Source organism: Lissotriton vulgaris, chromosome 3_1 (assembly GCF_964263255.1).
Source record: "Lissotriton vulgaris chromosome 3_1, aLisVul1.2, whole genome shotgun sequence".
Classification (NCBI taxonomy): domain Eukaryota; kingdom Metazoa; phylum Chordata; class Amphibia; order Caudata; family Salamandridae; genus Lissotriton; species Lissotriton vulgaris.
The window spans coordinates 1891711235-1891730084 of NC_141689.1; the positions used below are offsets into that span (position 1 = coordinate 1891711235).

Genomic DNA, 18850 nt, shown 5'->3' on the forward strand with positions numbered 1-18850 from the left:
AATTCTTAGAACGCAAGCCTCCTTTCTACCTAAGGTGATGACCTCCTTTCATGTCAGTCAGAGGATCACTCTTCCGATGTTTTTTTTCTGCCTATCACCTCTAAGGAGGAGGAGAGGCTCCATTGTATGGGTCCAGAGAGAGCCCTTCGTTTTTATATCGTTTTGTACCAAACAACACCAACTGAACGACCAGCTTTTCATTGCATTCACTGGAGCAAAGAAGGGCAAGGCTGTGCAGAAGAAGACCATCTCTCAATGGATTGTACTCTGCAAAAAAATCCTCCAAGTATTACAGATAAAGCATCATCTGGGAGGCTTGAGGGCTGACTCACCAGAGCCCATGGCTGAGACTACTGCGTTAGCACGCTGGGTGACTGTCCTCGCCATCTGTCAGGCTGCTACTTGGGCACCACTCCATACGTTCACAAAGCACTCTTGCCTGGACAGTCATGGCCATCAAAATGTGCATTATGCCTGCTTGGGACTCCAGGACCTTTTGTTTTAAACCAGTTGACAGTCCCTCCTTCGGGAAGGTTATTGCGGTTGTAACTATTCTAAGGGTAGGAATCTGCGGTTAGAAGTCTGCATCGAAAGAACAAGTTACCTTCCATAATGCCTTTTCTGGTAGAGACTTTATCTAGCCACAGATTCCTTACGAATCTACCTTCTGTGCAAACTGGATTCCTTCATCTGGAAGGTCCTCCTTGGGTTCAGCACTGCACAGAGGTCACAAACATTCTGACGTGGCTCCTCATCTGTGGGTACAGACTGGGTCACGAAAGAAAATGACGTCAGCCAGCCGGAGAAGCGCCTATATGGGCACTACGCACACCTCATTCAATGGGGACGACGTGAGCACAGAGTGTCAGCACCACATACCTGTGTGCAGAGGTACTGCTCAAAATGTTCCTGATCTAGACTGATGCCTGGGTAATATTCTAAGGCAGAGTTCTCCAAAGTCCATCCTGGAGGGCTGGATTCATGTCAGATTTTTAGCATATTTCCATTTAGATAAAAGTAGTTATCTTATGATCTGGGATGTATCCGGGCCTCTAGAATTGACTTTGGAGAACCCTGTTCTGAGGTAAGGATTCTGCGATTAGATCAAGTCTCTGCCAGAAAAGGTGATGCCAAAGGAAAACAACTTGTTCATCAGCATAGCAGTTATAATCTGAAATTAGTTCACATTCAGACTGACAAAGGGACATAGAAATGTGGTAGCCTTTGGTTATGAGGTTTGAGGCCAAGGACCGTTTCCAATATATCTTGGTAAGTGATAGAATGGAATCTTCATTCTGGGCTGGACGACCGATGTCTCTCAGGTGCACTGACATAAAGGGAGCCCAGTGAGTGTAGACTGGTGAGTCCGTAATAGACCCATTTCCCGTGTTATGCATTTCTTCCTTCATCAAAACCAGTGTTGCACCCTTTTGAAACAGTTGGGAGTCATCATTACTTCATAGTGGAGGTTCCATTTTTCTTTGTGTATTCATTTTTCTCTACAAGGAAAGTGTTTCCTGCTCTCAGACTGATCTGGATGGTTCTACTTTTCTCACTCTGCTTGATACATTGAATACGTTTTTGATGGGGCAGTTTGTTTTTTCTTTAGGATGCGATTTACCTCAATGTCTTTATTTTGCCCTCGTTCATGAGCTATATAGATCACTTTTTTTAGGGCATCTCTTAAACCATTCCACTTCCAAATTTGCCTGGGGTCAGCATGAGGTAACCCAAGTGTACTTAACGCCTTGTTTCTTGAAGTACTTTCCAACAGCAGTCAGTTGCCAGGTAGAAACTCATTTGGAAACCCATTCTTCTCTCAAGGTGGAATGTCTAGCCTGGGCAGTTGAAGAGATGGTATATAATGAAAGTGAACCCCACAGCCACTGGATAATCAGCTGACACGTGACTTGGCTAATGCAGCCCTTGGTTTCACTTGACCTTTAGCTAAAAGAGGCACATTGGCTCTAAACCCCCAAAACAACATTTAGCTCACTTAACCATGACTCTTACATCATAGAGATGGTGGTGACTTTGCAACAAGAGAGAATGTGGGTTGCCATGCTATATCATGTACCCTCCAGTTCAGTTCCCATTACTGACATCAGACCGTGACATCAACGGCAGCAGCCTCTTTTACTAAGTAAATCAGGATGTCCCTGCTGGCCTCCTTAGTTTTTCTGCTTTGGCATGGTGGTTTCCTGTTATACTTGTTAGAGCTTTTCATTTGTAAATTACGTTTTTGGACTCTTGTGGAATGAAGTACCTTTTATCTGTCTGAGTCAATGTAATTATTAGTCTGTCTGCAGTGCTCCTTTGGTCAGTGAAATCTTCTCTAGAAGCCATTTAGTTGAGTGAGTTCTGAAACTTGTACATATACCTGAGTTTTGTGAACTGCTGGTGCAATCCTTACTTTTGCTCACTGAAACAGTTGCTCTTCCCTGTATCACTTTATTTGTACAGATATTTAATGTGTATGAATTGCATAGTTACACTCTTTTCTTTGTTCACAGAGTACCTTCGAAAGGGGGCTGGAGCTACATGCCAAAGTTACAGTGTTTGGAGAAGGTTGCCATGGGCATCTAGCCAAGCAGTTGTACAAGACATTTAAACTTCGAGAACACTGCCAACCTCAGACCTATGCCATTGGTTTGAAAGAGGTATTACACATTTTTCCTGACTAGCACTTGCAAATATAGCCCTTTATTCATGCCATTTACTTGCTTCATTAGAAATGCAATCGGGCTCGGATTTATTTGAGTTTGAGCTAATGGCATTGTAAATGCCAATGTCTTTTTGCCATGTGTTATGGAGTGTGTGCATGTGGTGTGTAGTGGAAGTATCTTGGTTGAATTGTAATTTTACCAATGGTGGCATGCTGTGCTTTATATGAATATGTTTAAAAGTAAAGTGTACCATACTGCGATTGCTTGGTGGAAAAGTGCACTGCCGGCTGGAGGTGTGTGTGCCTGGTGGAAGGGTGCACTGACGGCTGGTGGGTGTGTGCTTGGTAAAAGCGTGCACAGATGGATGATGGTTGTTGGCGTTTGTGCATGGTGAAAGCATTCATTGACGGCTGGGGGTGTGTTGTTGTGTGTGTTGTTTTCTGTGTGCTGGTGAGTGTGTGGTGGTGAGTCTGTGGGGGTGTGCCTGGGGAGTGAGTGTGGTGGTGAGTGTGTTGTGTTGAGTGGTGACAAGTGTGTGGTGTTGAGAGACTGAGGTGTATGGTTTGTGTGTGCGTTATGTGTGTGTGGTGTATGTGTGTGGGGTGTTTTCTGCACACTCACACACTGCCCCTACACATTCACACACTGCTCACCCGCACACTCCCAATGTCACCCTGCATAGTCACACACTGTTTACCCTGCACACTCATTCTGCACACTCACACAATGTGCACCCTGACACACTGTCTCTGCAGTCACTCTGCACTCACTGTCACTCTGCACTCACTGTCACTCTGCACTCACTGTCACTCTGCACTCACTGTCACTCTGCACTCACTGTCACTCTGCACTCACTGTCACTCTGCACTCACTGTCACTCTGCACTCACTGTCACTCTGCACTCACTGTCACTCTGCACTCACTGTCACTCTGCACTCACTGTCACTCTGCACTCACTGTCACTCTGCACTCACTGTCACTCTGCACTCACTGTCACTCTGCACTCACTGTCACTCTGCACTCACTGTCACTCTGCACTCACTCTGCACTCACTCTGCACTCAGTCTGCACTCACTGCCAGTCTGCACTCACTGCCAGTCTGCACTCACTGCCAGTCTGCACTCACTGCCACTCTGCACTCACTGCCACTCTGCACTCACTGCCACTCTGCACTCACTGCCACTCTGCACTCACTGCCACTCTGCACTCACTGCCACTCTGCACTCACTGCCACTCTGCACTCACTGCCACTCTGCACTCACTGCCACTCTGCACTCACTGCCACTCTGCACTCACTGCCACTCTGCACTCACTGCCACTCTGCACTCACTGCCACTCTGCACTCACTGCCACTCAGCACTCTCAAACTGCACTCTAAAAATGCACTCTCAAACACCACTCTCAAACACCACTCTCAAACTGCACTCTGCACTCTCAAACACCACTCTCAAACTGCACTCTCAAACTGCACTCTGTAACTGCACTCTCAACTCTGAAACTGCACTCTCAACTCTGAAACTGCACTCTCAACTCTGAAACTGCACTCTCAACTCTGAAACTGCACTCTCAACTCTGAAACTGCACTCTCAACTCTGAAACTGCACTCTCAACTCTGAAACTGCACTCTCAACTCTGAAACTGCACTCTCAACTCTGAAACTGCACTCTCAACTCTGAAACTGCACTCTCAACTCTCAATGTGCACTCTCAACGTGCACTCTCAACGTGCACTCTCAACTCTCAATCTACACTCTCAAACTGCACTCTCAAACTGCACTCTCAAACTGCACTCTGCACTCTCAAACTGCACTCAAACTGCACTCTCAAACTGCTCTCAAACTGCACTTTTACTTGTACCAGAGGACTCGTTTACCATAGCTTTCTAGGGCTTACAAATAAAGGGTATTTTTCCCATCACATGCAAAGCGAACATTACGATATTTGTAATAACACTACAACATGGCAAGAATGTAAATCTGCTGAAACGTCATCATGTCGTGTACATGTTTCAATTCCCCTACTCTGTGTGTTCCTTCTCTCAAAGCGATTTCAAATATAATCAAACAAGGGTCAGGGGCTTAGTCGGGGAAGGTCGCCAGACATCTATGTAGGTCTGCAACTCCTTAATATGTTTAGCTGATTCATTGCTGTCTGCATCAATACCACGCCTGGGCAGCAGCAAATGGCTACACGGCTGCATTAACTGAGGGCAACTAGGCACACGTGTTAAAACACCCACACGCCTCCCCTTTAGCAGCCGACAACAGACATCATCCTTTAACTCTACAAAAGTTACCAGTCGGTACCAAACCAGAATAACCGAGAAACGCATGCAAAATAGCCATTTTCAAGAAAACAAAAACATGGCTTACCACTGGCAACTTGTGTAAGATACCTCGCACCTAGTAACAACCAGCGACCACTAAAAAGAAAGGTTTGCGCCGCGGATGCTGCAGTGTGGTAAAGGTGGGCTGGGTGTGTGCAGGCTGGACATTTCAACTACACCCGCTGGCCTCTCATTTTTCCCGAGGCACACTCATTCGACATTTTTTCGGCCCCTTCATACTGTGATCTGACTCTTTGAAGCAAGTTTGGCAGTTTAATCAGGCCTCCTGTCAGCAAACCCGCTTATCAGGACAGTGTGACTGAACAAGGCTGCTCCTATCTCTTCCCCCCAAGCGTGAATGCCCATTCCCTGGCGGCTGCTGCAGGGCGCCCTTTCCATGATCACTGTGAGGCCCTCTCTGCCTCGCCTTCTCCACTAATGGCAAGGAAAACAGCTTCGTAATCGCTCCCTATTTGCACCTCTCTTCAGCCGAACACAGGGTACAGAAAAGCTCCACCAAACTATGCTACAACGAGGGGTGAATCAGCTACTCTTTGCACGGTACAAGAAAGTGAACAATTATTTCGGATGGCCGCTCGCAGTACAACACTGAACATTGGCGTTTTCTTTTCTTCATTGGCGCTGTTACAAACCCTCTGCTTTTTCCCAGCCACGGACGCTGGGACCCTGTGAGCTTGTCGAGTTATCGAAATACGAGGAGTTCCCTGACTACGAGGATAATTAGCGGCAGCCCGGGATTGGAGCAGCTGCGCGCTGAGCGCTGCTGAATGGTGAACGCGCCCGGCCATCTGGATTCACTTACGGAGGCACCCTGACAGCTCCTAATTATAATTAATGTACTTCTTTGCGCGAGCACGAACGAAATATGCCCAAAATGGCGGAACAAAACTACATTTACCCTATCACTTCAAGCCTATTAAAACGACAACACAACGAACACGAATCACTGGCCAGATGACAGAACACGCAAAGGAATGTGTGGAATTTGTCTCGGCCAAAGCCCTAGGAGATACTTCTTTTTTTTCTTCTTTAACATTAGTTCTCGAAACTCCTCCCACTTTCAGTGGTATTACACATTTTTCCTGACTAGCACTTGCAAATATAGCCCTTTATTCATGCCATTTACTTGCTTCAAGGGGAAACAAGCATTAGAAATGCAATCGGGCTCGGATTTATTTGAGTTTGAGCTAATGGCATTTACAATGCCAATGTCTTTTTGCCATGTGTTATGGAGTGTGTGCATGTGGTGTGTAGTGGAAGTATCTTGGTTGAATTGTAATTTTACCAATGGTGGCATGCTGTGCTTTATATGAATATGTTTAAAAGTAAAGTGTACCATACTGCGATTGCTTGGTGGAAAAGTGCACTGCCGGCTGGAGGTGTGTGTGCCTGGTGGAAGGGTGCACTGACGGCTGGTGGGTGTGTGCTTGGTAAAAGCGTGCACAGATGGATGATGGTTGTTGGTGTTTGTGCATGGTGAAAGCATTCATTGACGGCTGGGGGTGTGTTGTTGTGTGTGTTGTTTTCTGTGTGCTGGTGAGTGTGTGGTGGTGAGTCTGTGGGGGTGAGCCTGGGGAGTGAGTGTGGTGGTGAGTGTGTTGTGTTGAGTGGTGACAAGTGTGTGGTGTTGAGAGACTGAGGTGTATGGTTTGTGTGCGTTATGTGTGTGTGGTGTATGTGTGTGGGGTGTTTTCTGCACACTCACACACTGCCCCTATACATTCACACACTGCTCACCCGCACACTCCCAATGTCACCCTGCATAGTCACACACTGTTTACCCTGCACACTCATTCTGCACACTCACACAATGTGCACCCTGACACACTGTCTCTGCAGTCACTCTGCACTCACTGTCACTCTGCACTCACTGTCACTCTGCACTCACTGTCACTCTGCACTCACTGTCACTCTGCACTCACTGTCACTCTGCACTCACTGTCACTCACTGTCACTCTGCACTCACTGTCACTCTGCACTCACTGTCACTCTGCACTCACTGTCACTCTGCACTCACTGTCACTGCACTCACTGTCACTCTGCACTCACTGTCACTCTGCTGTCACTCTGCACTCACTGTCACTCTGCACTCACTGTCACTCCACTCACTGTCACTCTGAACTCACTCTGCACTCACTCTACAGTCACTCTGCACTCACTGCCACTCTGCACTCACTGCCACTCTGCACTCACTGCCACTCTGCACTCACTGTCACTCTGCACTCACTGTCACTCTGCACTCACTGTCACTCTGCACTCACTGTCACTCTGCACTCACTGTCACTCTGCACTCACTGTCACTCTGCACTCACTGTCACTCTGCACTCACTCTGCACTCACTCTGCACTCACTCTGCACTCACTCTGCACTCACTGTCAGTCTGCACTCACTCTACAGTCACTCTGCACTCACTGTCAGTCTGCACTCACTGTCAATCTGCACTCACTGTCAGTCTGCACTCACTGCCACTCTGCACTCACTGCCACTCTGCACTCACTGCCACTCTGCACTCACTGCCACTCTGCACTCACTGCCACTCTGCACTCACTGCCACTCTGCACTCACTGCCACTCTGCACTCACTGCCACTCTGCACTCACTGCCACTCTGCACTCACTGCCACTCTGCACTCACTGCCACTCTGCACTCACTGCCACTCAGCACTCTCAAACTGCACTCTCAATCTGCACTCTCAATCTGCACTCTCAATCTGCACTCTCAAACTGCACTCTCAATCTGCACTCTGCACTCTCAAACTGCACTCTCAAACTGCAATCTGCACTCTGCACCCTGATTCTGCACCCTGATTCTGCACCCTGATTCTGCACCCTGATTCTGCACTCTGATTCTGCACTCTCAAACTGCACTCTCAAACTGCACTCTCAAACTGCACTCTCAAACTGCACTCTCAAACTGCACTCTCAAACTGCACTCTCAAACTGCACTCTCAAACTGCACTCTCAAACTGCACTCTCAAACTGCACTCTCAAACTGCACTCTCAAACTGCACCCTCAAACTGCACTCTCAACTCTCAATCTCCACTCTGCACTCTCAAACTGCACTCTCAAACTGCACTCTCAAACTGCACTCTCAAACTGCACTCTCAAACTGCACTCTCAAACTGCACTCTCAACCTGCACTCTCAAACTGCACTCTCAACCTGCACTCTCAAACTGCACTCTCAACTCTCAAACTGCACTCTGCACTCTCAAACACCACTCTGCACTCTCAAACACCACTCTCAAACTGCACTCTCAAACTGCACTCTCAAACTGCACTCTCAAACTGCACTCTCAAACTGCACTCTGAACTCTCAAACTGCACTCACAACTCTCATGCTGTACTCTGTAACTGCACTCTCAACTCTCAAACTGCACTCTCAACTCTCAAACTGCACTCTCAACTCTCAAACTGCACTCTCAACTCTCAATGTGCACTCTCAACGTGCACTCTCAACTCTCAATCTGCAATCTGCACTCTCAAACTGCACTCTCAAACTGCACTCTCAAACTGCACTCTGCACTCTCAAACTGCACTCAAACTGCACTCTCAAACTGCTCTCAAACTGCACTTTTACTTGTACCAGAGGACTCGTTTACCATAGCTTTCTAGGGCTTACAAATAAAGGGTATTTTTTCCATCACATGCAAAGCGAACATTACGATATTTGTAATAACACTACAACATGGCCAGAATGTAAATCTGCTGAAACGTCATCATGTCGTGTACATGTTTCAATTCCCCTACTCTGTGTGTTCCTTCTCTCGAAGCGATTTCAAATATAATCAAACAAGGGTCAGGGGCTTAGTCGGGGAAGGTCGCCAGACATCTATGTAGGTCTGCAACTCCTTAATATGTTTAGCTGATTCATTGCTGTCTGCATCAATACCACGCCTGGGCAGCAGCAAATGGCTACACGGCTGCATTAACTGAGGGCAACTAGGCACACGTGTTAAAACACCCACACGCCTCCCCTTTAGCAGCCGACAACAGACATCATCCTTTAACTCTACAAAAGTTACCAGTCGGTACCAAACCAGAATAACCGAGAAACGCATGCAAAATAGCCATTTTCAAGAAAACAAAAACATGGCTTACCACTGGCAACTTGTGTAAGATACCTCGCACCTAGTAACCACCAGCGACCACTAAAAAGAAAGGTTTGCGCCGCGGATGCTGCAGTGTGGTAAAGGTGGGCTGGGTGTGTGCAGGCTGGACATTTCAACTACACCCGCTGGCCTCTCATTTTTCCCGAGGCACACTCATTCGACATTTTTTCGGCCCCTTCATACTGTGATCTGACTCTTTGAAGCAAGTTTGGCAGTTTAATCAGGCCTCCTGTCAGCAAACCCGCTTATCAGGACAGTGTGACTGAACAAGGCTGCTCCTATCTCTTCCCCCCAAGCGTGAATGCCCATTCCCTGGCGGCTGCTGCAGGGCGCCCTTTCCATGATCACTGTGAGGCCCTCTCTGCCTCGCCTTCTCCACTAATGGCAAGGAAAACAGCTTCGTAATCACTCCCTATTCGCACCTCTCTTCAGCCGAACACAGGGTACAGAAAAGCTCCACCAAACTATGCTACAACGAGGGGTGAATCAGCTACTCTTTGCACGGTACAAGAAAGTGAACAATTATTTCGGATGGCCGCTCGCAGTACAACACTGAACATTGGCGTTTTCTTTTCTTCATTGGCGCTGTTACAAACCCTCTGCTTTTTCCCAGCCACGGACGCTGGGACCCTGTGAGCTTGTCGAGTTATCGAAATACGAGGAGTTCCCTGACTACGAGGATAATTAGCGGCAGCCCGGGACTGGAGCAGCTGCGCGCTGAGCGCTGCTGAATGGTGAACGCGCCCGGCCATCTGGATTCACTTACGGAGGCACCCTGACAGCTCCTAATTATAATTAATGTACTTCTTTGCGCGAGCACGAACGAAATATGCCCAAAATGGCGGAACAAAACTACATTTACCCTATCACTTCAAGCCTATTAAAACGACAACACAACGAACACGAATCACTGGCCAGATGACAGAACACGCAAAGGAATGTGTGGAATTTGTCTCGGCCAAAGCCCTAGGAGATACTTCTTTTTTTTCTTCTTTAACATTAGTTCTCGAAACTCCTCCCACTTTCAGTGGGGAGGAGTCCGAGCCCTAAAAAGGACACAGGGTTGGGGAGTTACATAAATCAAGCTGCTTGCAAGAGCTTTATGCATTTAACAGCATGGAGAATAAATATATACATTTCAGGGTAAATCACTTACTAATTACAGATTTGTCCGGGTTTTATTAACCGATTTGCAGCTTGCGTTTTAAGGACTTGCAATAGGTATTCTTTGTTGCTTTCTAATGTCAGGAGACAATTTGTAGAGCTGGTTTTGACAACTGTGGATAGACAACCCTGATAGCAATAGGGAAATGTGATCGAATGGCGGGGTGGAACAGAAGCTATAGGTTTCTAGTAGCAAGCTTTAGGACTTTGTCTAGTGTGGAGAAAGACCATTGGTAAGGTCCAATAGTAAGCAGCTGCAAGTAATCCAATATGCGGAGCACTAGTGGGTTGATCAGTGCATTGTCTCTGTGGGGTGTGATATATGGGCAGATCTCGCACATAGTTGCATATATGAAGAATCTGGGACATTGCTGCCATTGTACTGAAAGTATCCATCCACCTGGATGGGCTAAAGAGAACAGAGGAAGTAAGGCAGGATGTTGCAAAAGGAAATGCACTTAGGTAGGAAGAGACGGGACGTATTAGAAGAAGAAAAGTAGAGGACACAGGTCTAGAAAGAGTGCAGCTTGGTGTTAGATATACCCCTTGTGTTTGGGATGGGGAAAAGAATGAATGATCTGCATATAGATAGGCTAGTTGTGTTGAAAGTTAAATGAGCAGATGTCACAAGGTGTAATGGTGTGAACAGAGAAAAGGAGCGGTCCCGAGACAAAACATTGCAGCACTCCAACTGGTGAAGCAGTAGTTGGAGAGTGATTGCATTACCAGGCATCTGGAAAGAATAATGACAAAAGTAAGGGGAAAACCAGTTGATAGCTGAGCCGGTGATAGGTAGGGTCATAAATGAAGGTGATAAGGCAGGATGATCAACATTTCAAAAGCTGCTGATAGGTCAAGGAGAAAAAAGGATGGATGAGTGGTAGTTGTGAGCTGAGGTGATAGTTAACTTTGTGTGCGAGGGCTGTTTCTTTGGAGTGAAGAGCACTAAAAAATGATTTAACAGAACTGAGCAAATTGTTAGAGTTAAGAAATACAATGCATAGCCGTGTTTTGGAGTAAAAAAGATAACTAGAACACTGGCAATTGTTCGAAAGTGTAGTGAGATTGGCATTGTTTCTAATAGTGTTAGAAGGGCAGGTGATTTGAAGTATGAGGGGTGAGTATCGGATTCTAGTGAATAATTAAAACCGAGATCAAGCTGTGTATAACCTAGGAAGTGCGAGCAAGAAATGTTATAGTTTGAGAACTGAAAGATCAAATAGACTGCATGAATAGGTTAGCAGATTCGAGAAATGGAATTAGCTTATCTTTTAGCTGAAATGCCCTTTTAACATTAAGATTGCAACAATATAGTATGAATACTGAGGCCATCTTTAGATTTCCACACAGATTAAGGCATAAACCAATCAAAGAGATGATACATGTATATAAAAGTAAATGCATTTCAGCAGGGGCATATGGCGCAGGCCTGTGGGCCTTTTGTAACGTGGGAATTTTTCAACACGCTGAAAATCGTTTCACCCGCAGATTACTCCGCCTCCAGCGGCACTGCTAGCTCTATATGCCATGAGGAACTAGGTATTTGCATTTGGAGGATATGAATGGGCTCACACCGCTAATACTGTGGCACAAGAGCTGGGGAATCCGGAGGTGGGTTTGGTCAAAACCTGTATTTCTGACTGATTGACTCTTAATAAAGTAGAGTGGATCCCATGGCTCTTTTATTTGAAGAAAATATTGGATACAGTAGGTCCACATAACTGTATAATAACCCACAAAAGATACCCCCTAACTGTAAAGAAGCAGTTAAACAGCACTATCTTGAGCATTGTATGGAGCTGAGGCTGGAGAGGACTAAGACCATGAGACGGTAGTTAGATACAATTTGGGATCAACTACAAGGAGTATGGAACCTTATTTAGTTGGGACTGTAAACCCCCTTTATCGTTTTTACATTACCCGTTTCAGAATATGTACAGTGCACTTGGGTTTATGGCATCATGATTTACCTCCTTCCCGCCGCAATGTCTCTAAACAAAGCACAAGTCACTTTATCGTATGTATTAATACCTTCGCTGCTAGGCTCCTCCCCAGTTCAAAGTCTTTTTTTTTTATTTTTTATTTTTTTAGCTATTTGGTGTAGTTTGCGCTTTGGCCCCCTTAACTTTTTGTCCACATAATGCATCCACACCAAATTTGCGTCCTTTTCTTCCAACATTCTGGGAATTATAAAGGTACCCATGGTTTGTGGATTTCCGGGAGGAGAACGAGAAATTAACCAAAATACAGCTAAATGTATTTTTTTTTTTTAGGGGGGGGGAATAGGAAAAAAGTGCTGCAGAAGAAAGCATGTTTTTTTCCCCCTGCAAATAGTATTAACAAAAGGTTGGCCTTGCTAAAATCGCCATCTTCCCAGCTTTCAAAATGACGTCTTTTTACACACGGTCTTACATTTGAAAGGTAGAAATGCATATAAAGTCAATTGGTAATAACACTTGTTTTACCATTTTGTGTTCCCCTAAGTCTCAGGATAAAAATGGTACCTTACTTGTGTGGGTAGGCATATTGCCTGCGACGGGAAAGTGCCCAAAATGCAACATAGACTCATCATTTTTCCAGTGAAAACGGACCATTTTTCGCAATGTGCTTAGTTGTGGGTTTTGGGCCCTACCTCATCCGGCATCTAGTAGACCTGTACGATTTTGTAAACTACACGCCCAAAACGTACTGTGGAGACTTCAAAATTATCGACCAACAAAAGACCTGGTTTTGAGTCACCAGTGTTTTGGGTCCCGGGCTCGCCTGGCATTGAGGGAAACCTACCTACTAGACACCAGAGGGAGTCCAGGGAGGTGTGGCTTGCGTGGATCCCCCCAACGTTTTCCTACCCAAAAACCCTTGCAAAACTCAAATGTAGCTAAAAAATCACATTTTACTCCCATTTCTGAGTGGAAAAGTTGTGAGATCACCAGGGGGACACAAATTTCCTACCACCTAGCATTTCCCCAGGTCTCCCGATAAAAATGTTACCTCTGTTGTGTGGGTGGGCCAAATACCCGTGGCAGGGAAGGGCCCAAACGTATTTATGGGGACATCAAAATTATCTAGACATCCGGGGGAATCTAGGGAGGTGTGGCTTGTGTTGGGTGATAGGCAATTTGTTCCGAAGTGTTGATCCCAGACCGAAATGTAAGGATTTTTTAAAACTTAATTTGAGGTTTGCAGGGGTTTTTGGGTAAGAAAACATTGGGGATCCACCCCAGCCACACCTTCCGGGGTGTCTAGTTTTCAGATCTGTCTGGGTTTGGTAGGTTTCCCTAGATGTCTGTCGAGCCCAGGTCCAAAACGCAGGATCCCCCTTGGCAAAAACAAGTTGTGTTGTGATAGATAGTTGGGTACCTGAGATTGTATGTGGAAGAAGGGTAATTAGGAACTGGTTTGAAAAGAAGGGCAGAGGCGGACAATTGACAGCAAGAACTATCAGAGAACAGGATGTGTGATACAAAATTGTGACTTTTATTTTATTCAAATGTTATTTTAGTAAAAAACATCATTAAGTTATTATGAGTATTTGTCATGTGCATATCTCCACTATACATGTGACTTTTCAATCTACATATATACACATATTCTTACAACCTATATACATTTTAGAGTAGTTCATTTATGCTAAGGGGTGGAGAAGAAAATTGTTTCAGCACACTATACATAAAAACATGGCTAGGTATGACATCTACGCGCGTTTCGGCTGAGGGCCTTCATCAGGGAGCCATGTGAGTATCCAAATGGACCTGAGTAAATGGATGGGGCCGATTCTCACAACGAGGGAAATGGTAGGGATATGATGGAACTACGGAATGCTTTGTGTTTGAAGCTTGGGGGCTGTTTTATTTGTTTAATTCCGTGGACCTTTTGTTAAATTCGGTAAACGCTTCAATATTATTGGGCTGTGGAGATGGTCATGTGACATTACAGGGTATGCATATTCCGGGCGTGCAAAAGATATTGCGCCGGTAACCTGTAGAGTGGGCTCATAGATTCCCTGGGTTGGGGTCTGTTGGACGTTTCTTGTTGTATTGACAATCTTTAAACTGCGTCCACTGTAGTTTGCAATTGGGGGTCTGTGTACTTCTAATGGCGCTGACAGTCTTTAAGCCGCGTCCATTACATCTTCACTGGGGGTCTGCAAACTTCTAGGATTTAGTTTACTGTCATCTAGGCGGCGGTGCGGGGGACAATCTGCGCAGCTAAGCGTTGTCTCTTGTTTGCATTCCGATTGTGGGGTCTGCTGGCATCTATCTCGATGGGGTCAAAGATTGAACGGAATAGAAGGCGCCGATCGTATATAAACCCGTGCAGTCGATTTCAAGGGTTGGCGCGTCTAGCCCAGGTCCAAAACGCAGGATCCCCCTTGGCAAAAACAAGTTGTGTTGTGATAGATAGTTGGGTACCTGAGATTTTGTTCCTGGGCTTGGCGGCCATCTAGGTAAACCTACCAGACCCAGACATTTCTGAAAACTAGACACCTGGGTGAGTCCAGCTAGGTGTGATTTGCATGGATCCCCCAACAGTTTCCTACTCAAAATATCCTTCAAATCTCAAATTCAGCAAAACAAATCACATTTCCCTCCCATTTTTGTGTGTGATCAGCGTGCCGGCATACATTTCCTACTACACCGCGTTTCCCTCTGTCTCCTGATAAAAATGATACCTCACTTGTGTGGGTGCCCAACGCAGTCGGCCAAAAAAAACGTTTAAAATGAAAAACTGAGAAGGAACCAAATCGTGTCCATAAGGGCAGTTTTTGTTATACGTTTTTAGGCTAACTCTGCTATGGGCGCGCATACAAGTGAGGTATCATTTTTATTATTATGAGATTGAGGGGAACGCTAGGTGGTAGGGAATTTGTTCTGTTGTGGTGATCCTTCAACTTTCCTACACAGGACGGTGAGTCATATGTGACATTTTAGTTAAATTTGAGTTTTGCAAAGGAATCTGGGAAAAAAAAAATGCTGGGGGATCCAAGCAATCCACACGGCCAGCCCAGACAGTCCAGGTGACTTGGGGGCAGATTCAGATGCCCTGTGACATTATAGAGACCCCCTTCACTCCTTTAGTAGTCCATGATTCTGCTGTTGCCTTACACTGTGCATCTTTCCTGCCCTTAAAGTGGAGCAGCTTAACTTTGCACTAGTCTAGATTTCCTTGTCCGAGCGGATACGGCTGGTAAAAGTAAACATCAGAGTTGCCTCAATCTATACAGTGCCGTCAAGGGATTTATTCACGTATTCTGATTTAAGTTATTAGTATACTAAATAGGTAAGGTCTAAATCAATGATAACCTTGGGTGGTAGTAAATTCCAGATATTTGGTATCTTAGTTTGATAGTCACCCAAGAGATCTTAGTTTCTCACATTTGATTCAAATCATTAATGTAAAGCAAAACAAGTGTTAATAAAAACAATGAGAGGGTGTATATAGAAAAATATTTAACGTTATCTTATTAAAAAAAAAAGGGGGGTTACTTTTACTAACATTTAATGAACAATGTGACAGAGAGGTGACATTAATAAATAAAGACCTTCACTGTAACATTTCTAGACCCCTTTCTTCTTCATACAAATTGAAAAAGAATTATAGAAGAGAAGATGTAGGTCGGCATTTCGGTCTCTACGTTACCATACACGAGACCATCTTCAGGACAATAATAATTAACGATGACCCATTAGTGTGCCAATAGACGAGCTTTAGTGATATAATCTTTCCACTCTGTATTAAATCGGATTCAGTTAATAGAAGAGGCGCAGGAGTTGCACAGCCAAAACAGGATTTCACAATCTTGTTCGTTTTCAAAGGTTAGAACCAGCCTTATTATTTTTTGCTGAGCCAAAAATGCTTTGATGAAATCAGGTTAATGCTATCGCGTTGACGGTTTATTAATTTGCTATGGTTTGACTTCCGTAACGGATGACGAAGCGAGTCAACCGTGGGTTCTGCAAATTTGCAGTTTGTTCTTGTTATACAGAATTAAGCAGTAGCTTGTAATTCTGTAGATCGCCAGAGTCCGTGTGAGAAAGTGGCTCTATATATACTGGACTAGAATGAAGTACAGTGTGTATAGAGTCCACCAACCCCAGAGGTATAACAGAGGTTAAAGTCAGAACTGACCTTACTCACCAAAGTGGTAGCTAGATCGAGCAGTAAGTGAGTACCAGAGGACAGTGTAAAGCATTTGTTGTACACACTCAGTCAGCAAAAGGTTTCACACACTCAAGGACTGAACTCCAGGCCAATTGTATTTATATCCACAGATATAGGTGTTTTATTATCTGAAAGAAACAGGTTAGTATTAGATTCATTACCTTGGAATATCCCTAGGCGTCAGACTAGATCCGGAAACTTTTGCGTAGCAGTACCCCTGCGCGTCTGTAGGCGTCGTCTGCGGCTCCGCGTCCGGCGTCGTCTGCGCCGGAATGATGTCGCCGGAGTACTTAGACACCACCCTGGCACGCTGACGTCAGTTCTTCTTTTTTCCGCACCAGCTAAGCGCAGATCCGGAGAAGTAGTACCCTTCATTTTTTTACTAAACTTTTGATCTTTTTGATCTGTTTTTCGAATTGATTGATTCAGACGGTGCCGGTAGGGATGCCCGGGTTTAAACCCTGCTCCAAGTGCACCCGACTGATGTCGATTACCGACCCCCATCGCCTATGTCTTCAGTGTCTAGGCCTCAACCACGACGACCGAACCTGCACTGACTGCCGGGCCCTGACGTCCAAGGCTAAGCGGGAGCGGTCCCGCAAGCGGCATGAGCTCCGGCAGTCGGCCCCGCGCCGTTCGCGGTCCCGGTCTCACAGGAGGTCGAGGGACCGGTCATGGGGCCGGAGCCATCATAGCTCCGGAAGCCAGCATTGGTCTTCGGGATCAAGATCCTCAGGTAAGAGGCATGAGAGGTCGGAAAGGCATCACCGCTCTTCTGACCCACCCGACGCTCACGCGATGCGGCCGGGGGTTCGTGTGACACCACCCACGCGGCACCGACTGAGTCGCGGGCGCCGCGGCCTTCCTCCATACCTTCCGGTCCCTGGGCATGACGCGACACCGGAGGAGATCGAGCGCTACCTCATGGCCATGCGGTCTCTCCCTCTTCCGCCGGGTTCCACGGCGCCTTTGGGCCCAGCGGCCCCGGCTGGGGCGCCTAGCGGGTCAGGTGCTAAGGCTCCGACGCCGTCGGGTGCTAAGGCTCCAACGCCGTCTGGTGCTTCGGCCCCGGCGGATCAGAGTCGTCGCCGGTCGACCTCACGACCTCACAGGCGCCGGCCCCTAGGGTGACGGTCCCAGCGCCGCCTACGGGCGACGCCGTCCCCGATCCTACCCTCGAATCGGTTCCAGCGCCGGAGGACTAACTTCCTCACTTTGGTCCTTAAACCGCAGTCCAGCTCGGCTGAGCCTCTGCTGCCATTTAATGAGGCCTTGTCAAACGTTCTTTTGGGCACTTGGTCCAAGCCTGCTACAGGTCAGCCTGTAGATCGGAACGTGGCCAGATGCCACTGCCCCGGCTCCGGCCGACCCTTGCTCCCTGTCCACCCATCCCACCCCAGAGAGCCTGGTCATCCAGGCCTTCAACTCCCAGACCGCATTCCCGACTGCCCCGCCCGATCGGGAATCCAAGAAGTACGAGCAATACAGTAAGAAAGTATTCTCCTCCCTGAGTTTGGGACTCCGGTCAGTCAACACCGCGTGCCTCTTAGGCCGCTACACCCACTCTCTGTGGGACACGGTTACGGTGCTGCCAGAATATCCGGCGGAGGTCAGGACTAAACTCACCCGAGCCCATGCGGAGGATCGAGATGCAGCACGGTTTTCTATCCAGTGTGGGCTGGATACCACCGATTTACTAGGCAGAGCGATGGCAACGACGGTGGCGATTCGTCGCCATGCCTGGTTGAGGTCCGGCAACTTTTCGGCCGATCTCCAGAACACTCTTATGGACATGGCGTTCGATGGCCGTCGCCTTTTTGGCGACAAGGCAGACCATGCGCTTTAAGGACTCCAGGGCTACGGCCAAGTCCTTGGGCCTCTTGGCCCTGCGCCAGCAAACGGGTGCCTTTCGCTCCTTTCGTGGCCAAGGAAGGGGCGCTCCCACACGTGCTGCCAGCCACGCACCGCAGACTAACATCCAACGCAGTGGCGGCCGTGGAAACCACTGTGGCGGCGGTCGGGGACAACGGCGAGGCCAGTCCACACCTTCCCCTGCAGCATCCGCCTCTAAAGCCTCCTAGTCCGTGCTTTCAGGCCCATGTGACGCCAGTGGGGGGCAGGGTTCGCCATCACCACTTCCACTGGCGCGCTGTCACTTCGGACAGGTGGGTGTTGCAAATCGTCCGAAGGGGATACTCCCTCCCCTTCGAGGCGATCCCCCCCCAGCCATGCCACCGCAATACCACCGCGTGTCGGGGGACCACTTGCAACTTCTGCAAGAGGAAGTTACGGCCCTCTTGGCCAAGGGGGCCATTGAGCGCGTTCCTGGGCCGGAAGTAGGGTGTGGTTGTTACTCCCAATACTTTCTGGTACCCAAGAATGGCAAAGGGGACCTACGCCCTA

The 18850-nt window shown here is 47.2% G+C and overlaps 1 protein-coding gene across 1 annotated transcript in view; it reads left to right on the plus strand.

Annotated features, from left to right (window-relative positions):
- The window catches only part of ETFDH (electron transfer flavoprotein dehydrogenase), a 412507-nt gene that overhangs the window by 172683 nt on the left and 220974 nt on the right, over positions 1–18850 (plus strand). Inside the window, exon 7 of the mRNA XM_086962357.1 lies at positions 2514–2660. Coding sequence (XP_086818483.1) covers positions 2514–2660 — 147 coding nt within the window. The remainder of the gene's footprint in view (positions 1–2513; positions 2661–18850) is intronic.